Here is a 6,000-nt window from a genome sequence, read left to right as displayed (position 1 = left end):
GACCCAAAAACCAAAATAAGCTCATGTTAATATAACCACAGGAAGAAGGAAAAACATTGAAACAAAGGATAGAGAGGAGGATGTACTCTGAGTTGAGGTATTCTTCCTCATGACCACAAACAGATTCCTCCGGGCACAGTGTCACACATCTGATGGCCACATTATGAAGACTTCAGCTGACTGTAGCTCTCTGTAGAGATGCTTCTCTGGAGGCAGCACCGTCACACTACCTGCTCTGGCATCTCAGCTCCCCTCCGCTGCTCCGCTGGTGAATGGACTCATGAATACCTGAGGCGAGAGATATTCATGAAACTAAAAGAGGGTAAGCTTAGATGTGCGCAGGACCGATCAGTTAACCTTGTCGATAAAACCTCTCAGCTCCAGATCTGAATGAGAGTCATAAACAACCCAAACAGCGTGATTGCTTCCCTTTGCTTCTGAAGAAAATGGGAGGAGACTCGTTCCTCGTACGGAGAAAGTAAAAAAAACAAACAACACATACTACATAATGCAAGGAATGTCTCAGAGGGAGGGTGAAGAGGAGGAGAGTTATTGTGGAGGAAATTGCAATGTGACCATTTCATTCAGCAGACATTTTTGTCCAAGGCAACACACATCTGAGAGTTTGAACAACAAAAGCAAGGATTTAGAGAGGAGAGCACAAAGTAAGTGTAAAAAATTCAGCTTCAAGTCCCAATGGACACAAGTGCAGCAGGCAGAGCAGAGGGGCAATGCACAAGGCATATAGAAGCTGATATTTTTATATTCTTGAGTGCTGAGATATTCCTAAAGAGATTCATAAATCAGTTATTTTGAATTTATTTTCAGAACAAACAATTTGAAAGAGTTTAAATCTTTGCATAAGTAAGTTTAGTATGCAATTTGGATGTGTTTATTCATATGAGGCTGTTAAAAACAGTGATATTTTCTAACTTCAAATTACATTTAGAGTAGCTGAACCTGCAAAACCATTCTGTCATGTAAATATGGATGTTATCCATGCTGAGTGCAGAACAGGGCAAACAAAACGGTCAGTTCACTGCACATCCTTGCAAAAAGTATTTTTCATCTCGACTTCATCAGTCATTGTTTTTGTAGCTGTGAAATTGTTTTCCCTCCTGTTTCATGTGAGGTTATTTTACAATGTGTTTTCACTGTTGGTCTTGTTATGTGTATTTTGACTGCACTGAATAAAAAAATGAAAAAATAAATGAAAAAATAAAACCAGGATGTAGGGTTTGTGAAGCAAAGAACATGATACTAAGCCTGTTTGGATGATGCACAGCCACTTTAACATCATGTAGGCTTTTTCCTGTGCTAGCATACCCTTCAGGTGTGCTTGAATCATACACAGAAAATTTGTCAAGCAACACTAGATGTTATACAATATGAAACCTAGCACCAACACCTGTGTCATTAATTGCTTTTGTTTTAAATTTGTATTTTCTTTGTATTGTAATCTGTCTTTGAATTTATGTTTTATTTTATTGACTTACCTTGTGTTTTATTTCTTATTTTTTCCCTGTCTGTATACAAGTAATGTTACTTGGTCAAGTCTATTGTGTTTCCTGTTTTATTTTGTAATTCTTAATCTCTGTGTATCTGGATTAAGTATACTTCCTGCCCTCGTGTGTTTCCCCTCCACTGTGATTACTCTGATTAATTCCACCTGTGTCTTGTGTCACACCTGAGTCTAATTATCTTGTGTGTATTTAGTCTCTGTGTTTCCTCCATTTTCTATTTGATCATTGTGTTGTCTCAATTGTGTTTCCCTGTGTCCTCTCGCTCCAAGTGTTCCTTTTAATACCTTCTTGTGTTCCCTGTGGTTTCCTCATGTTTTCAGTCAGACCTTTTTGGAGTCTGCTGTCCTGGAAAGTAGGTTTTTCTTGTACCTTTTTGCTTTTCTGGTCTTTTGTTTATTAAATCTTCAACTCTGCTCATGGGTCCTGCTCCCTTGTTACCAAACATGACAGTTTCATATCATCTCAAAACTCCTCACAGGAATTTTAAGGCTTAAAGCTATGCTTACCTAGAGGCGTGGCCTCTTTGAGGGACAGGTTGGAGCTGCTAGCTGTCACCTCAGCTAATTCAGTCCCTGAATTTAACCCCTGGACCATGTTTATTGTGTAGCCTTTCTGAAATGTTTTCATATACATTTTGGACACGGACTGTTTTTCTGTGATTTTCAGATATTGTTTAGGAAAATTTTAAGAGGGATCTGAAGGACCATGGGTACAGTTGAGTAAAATATTGTTCCACCATGTCCACATTGAGAGCTCTAGATGTTTATTCTACAGAGACTGAAAAAGGGGAAGGTTTAGAGGTTAGAGAACCCATTTAGGACTACATGATACGTTCTTAGGATAGTTACTTGCATCTTGATTCCAGCACCATTACAAACAAAGTTAAGACTTTGTTGTTGGCTGTTTAGTTCCAATATTGCCCAAATAATACTGAGTTAAGGGAGTTCCAAAAGCCCTTGAGCAAAGTTATAAGATTTTAACATTTAAATCAGGATGCAGAGCTTGTTTGAATCCACAGAGAACATCTGGATCTGAGTCAGGAGAATGCACAGAGCAACATAAAAATGTGTGGGCATGTTGAAGTTTGTATAGGGGTCACCTCTGGAGTTTCTCAAAGTCAGAGGGACTAACATTAGTTTTGCACAATAGTTCCTCCCCATAAAGTCCATATTCTGTATTGTCATTATCATTTATTGATGTAAAACCAAACAAAGTCTGTTTTTTTTGTCAAAATCTTGAGAGCACAGTGTTAGCAGTGAAATCAACAGGAACAAAGGTTATTTTCCTGTTTGCTACTAGACGACAGTCTGAAGGTGAGTCTGAAGGTAATCTTCATCCTGATAACCTGACAGCGTCAGCATTAACCAGGTAGATGGATGCAGTAGATAGATGTGATGTCACGTCCTTGTTGCGCCTCCCCTGCAGTCTGCTGCTCCTCAGATATTTGAATATTTCCTCCTCTGAAAACTTTTTCTCTTCGGCTCTGCCTGCAGTCTGAGCGCGAGGAACGGATGGGTGTGATGCCGGTGTGCGTATGGTCGCTGTTCCGCCGTCGGAGCGCTCTCTGTGCGGGAGAAAGGCGGTGAGAGGGACACACGAACTGGAGATCTATGTTTAAGGACTGCACCCCGGAGAGAAGAGACTGCCCGGAGCCCGTCAGCATGCGGGTCCTGTTGAGTGTGCTGTACCCCGTCCTCTCCCTCACTGTCTTCGGATTATACCCCTCCATGGTGAGTTAAGGATTATAGTTCATTATTCTAATATCACGCTACCACTTGTTTCAAATCAGAGGGCTGCTTTAGTTATTGATCAGTCGCTGTGTTTTATACATATTGCAAGTACTTTTTTCTCCATTTACAAACGTGCCAGTCACCTGTCACGGAGGCTGTCATGCCAAACTTCACTCAAAAGTCTGTCCATTTAATGTCACTGTATTAACATCACTGAGATAAACCTTGTTTGAAAAAAATACAAATAAAAAATTAAATAAAAGCTTTAGACTTCGCTGTATGTTAAATGCACCAACAGACATATTGGCATCGTGATTATTGGAAACTAGTTATCAGCCCTTTTCTTACGAAAGGATACAATTACAAAAAGTATAAATCTTTGATAAAAGTTTTAAAAAGGTCAATCTTATTTGTCAGTATGAGGAATTTACAAGCAGATCCAGCTTATCTGTCGATGTGTCTGAGTGATATTTTATCCGAAACGTATTCCACAAGCCAGAAAACATTTCACTTCCGAATTTTTGATTCAGTTTGTCCTGCAATTTATGACAAAGAAAAACTAGCAGTCATACAAAAAAGCAGAGCGTTTATCTAATCTTCCTGAATCAGAGTCCACTGCATCCACCAAGATCTCATCCCTACATGTTACCCACTTGTGGAATCCTCTTTCTGTTTGTGAGCTGAGTGCGTTATAATGAAATTGTGAGGGTCTGCATTAAGCGACAGAAGCAGCGCGGGATATTGATTGAATTCTGCTTAATACATTGCGATGCTTCAGACTCAGAGATCCTTCCATTTGTGTCTGTTTACCTCAGCAGAAGCATTGTTATGTTCTGTCAGAGAGTCAGAGACATTACCCCCCCTCCCCTCATAGGAACATGTCTCCTTTGTCTTGATCTAATCTCCTGTTTCTGCTGGTCTGTCTCCGTGCTGTTTCACCTGAGGCATATTTGAGGAAATAGACGGAGTAGTGATTTGTAGTTTAGGACTGAAGGAGAAATGGACTAAGCATGACTAAATCTGACAACTCTGTCTGTGAGTCTCTTTATGATTAATGGAGAAATCAATGTGAGGCTCGGGGTCCTCTGCTGGTGAGGCTGAGGAGCTGTCCACATTGTGGTGCTGAAACTTTCCCTCACAGGCTCTGCAGTGAATCTTTTCCAGCATTTTGTGTGCATTTATCAGAAAATTCAGACCCATTAAAAGATGGAACTTTGTTCATCCAATGGATATCTTTAAACTTGTTGAGGTCTTCAGATAACTAGGTTGTTAAATGTATTCATTTATCAACATAAAATTGATTTATGGTGCTCAGTGGGGATTCATCAGTACTTCATGAGTCACTAAAAAATAGATACACATAAGGGATTATTCAAATCAGTGAGATGAAAAATGATTGACTCCCTTTTTTTAACATCAGAGGGCGCTATCTGCCTTTGACTTCTCTTGTTGGGCGTCTGTTTGGACTTGAGCTGAAGAGAGGCATACAGACGTGACAGCAGCAGGTGTAGATTTTGCAGTTTAGGATGCACTGCCAGTGTTTCCCACACATACACGATACCTGGGCAGCCTGACACAGGACATTTGACCATCATTAAAAAAAAAATTTCTGTTCTTATAAGATTAACATCTGCTATCAATAAACTAGTGGTATCTAGGTATCTCTTCACCACTGCAGGTAACAGAGAGAGAGACATAACAAACATGGTTGGGACAATGATAGAAATTCTTTAGGTGGCGCAAACACATTTACTGTACTATTTCGTTTACTGTCCTAACTTTACCATCCAGCAGAAGTACCTTTTTGGGTAGTTTATTTTCAAGCTTTAGAAAAAAGATTGTCATAAGACTGTTAATTGTGATGCTTATTGCCTTTTTACAGCCCTCTGCTAGGTTATTCTTATTCCTATTTTGATGACATATGTGATTTTACTTTGAAAGGACACAGTTTACACCCTTGAAAAATAATACCGTAAACCCAGTATTGTGACTAGTACTGTATCATGAATGAAGTGTATATCATTACATATCTAGTATTAGGTTCATCCTTTCTTTCATTTGTCAAGTAGGAATGTCACAGAGTTACTGTACAGCTGCTTCTGTTCCCTGTGATTTAAATGTCTGCTGGTGTTTAAATGGAAAAGGAATTGTCTGTTTTGTTATTTTTATTTTCTTATCAGTGAAGAACTTCTGGGAAAAACTAGCAGATAAATCAACCAACCATGAAAAGAATCATAACAGCTGTGTCAGTGCTCTACAGATTTCATTGTTGCTTGAACAGCAACCTCTGATATACTCTGTTCTTTCTCTTTACATTTTTGAATTATGTTTCTGCTGTGTTTCCTCTGATGGCTACCACTCAGCTAAGCTTCATCTGTTTGTGATGAAAGCAGTGCCATTCAGGAATATGAGATGTAGCTGGAGCAAGAGCAGCATGCAAATAGCTGCCCTGAAGTCCTTCAGTGTTTAAAATTATCTGAAAAAGGAAACCTTTTGTGCTCTTACACTAAACTGGAAATAATGAAGCCGTCAGTTACAGGCTGTCAGACCTTGGACATAAAGAGCTGTTCATTTGAGTTAGAGGTGACAGCCTCTAAGTGCATGTGTTTTTTCCCTCATCGGTTCAGTTAAGTAACTTTAATTTAACCCAGATCTGTTCTGGATAAACAGGCCTAAGCCTAAGCCTGGGATAATAAAATGGATTTCTCTTTGTTGTAGCGTCAAATTATCCGGTTGGACAGATATTA

General features: G+C 39.3%; 1 protein-coding gene across 2 annotated transcripts in view; it reads left to right on the top strand.

Moving 5' to 3' along the window:
* Positions 1-1,732: 1,732 nt before the first annotated feature.
* The window catches only part of olfm3a (olfactomedin 3a), a 41,960-nt gene continuing 37,692 nt past the window's right edge, over positions 1,733-6,000 (top strand). The window contains exons 1-2 of one of the 2 annotated variants that reach the window (XM_034706739.1): positions 1,733-1,875; positions 3,017-3,253. In XM_034706739.1, the coding sequence (XP_034562630.1) occupies positions 3,134-3,253 (120 nt within the window). In that variant the 5' untranslated portion in view covers positions 1,733-1,875; positions 3,017-3,133. Of the gene's footprint in view, positions 1,876-3,016; positions 3,254-6,000 lie in introns of those variants that run through there. The other variant, XM_034706740.1, reaches the window with a different exon arrangement.

Source organism: Notolabrus celidotus, chromosome 17 (assembly GCF_009762535.1).
Source record: "Notolabrus celidotus isolate fNotCel1 chromosome 17, fNotCel1.pri, whole genome shotgun sequence".
NCBI lineage: Eukaryota > Metazoa > Chordata > Actinopteri > Labriformes > Labridae > Notolabrus > Notolabrus celidotus.
Note: the sequence above shows the minus strand (reverse complement) of the source record. Positions and strands in the feature narration are given on the sequence as shown.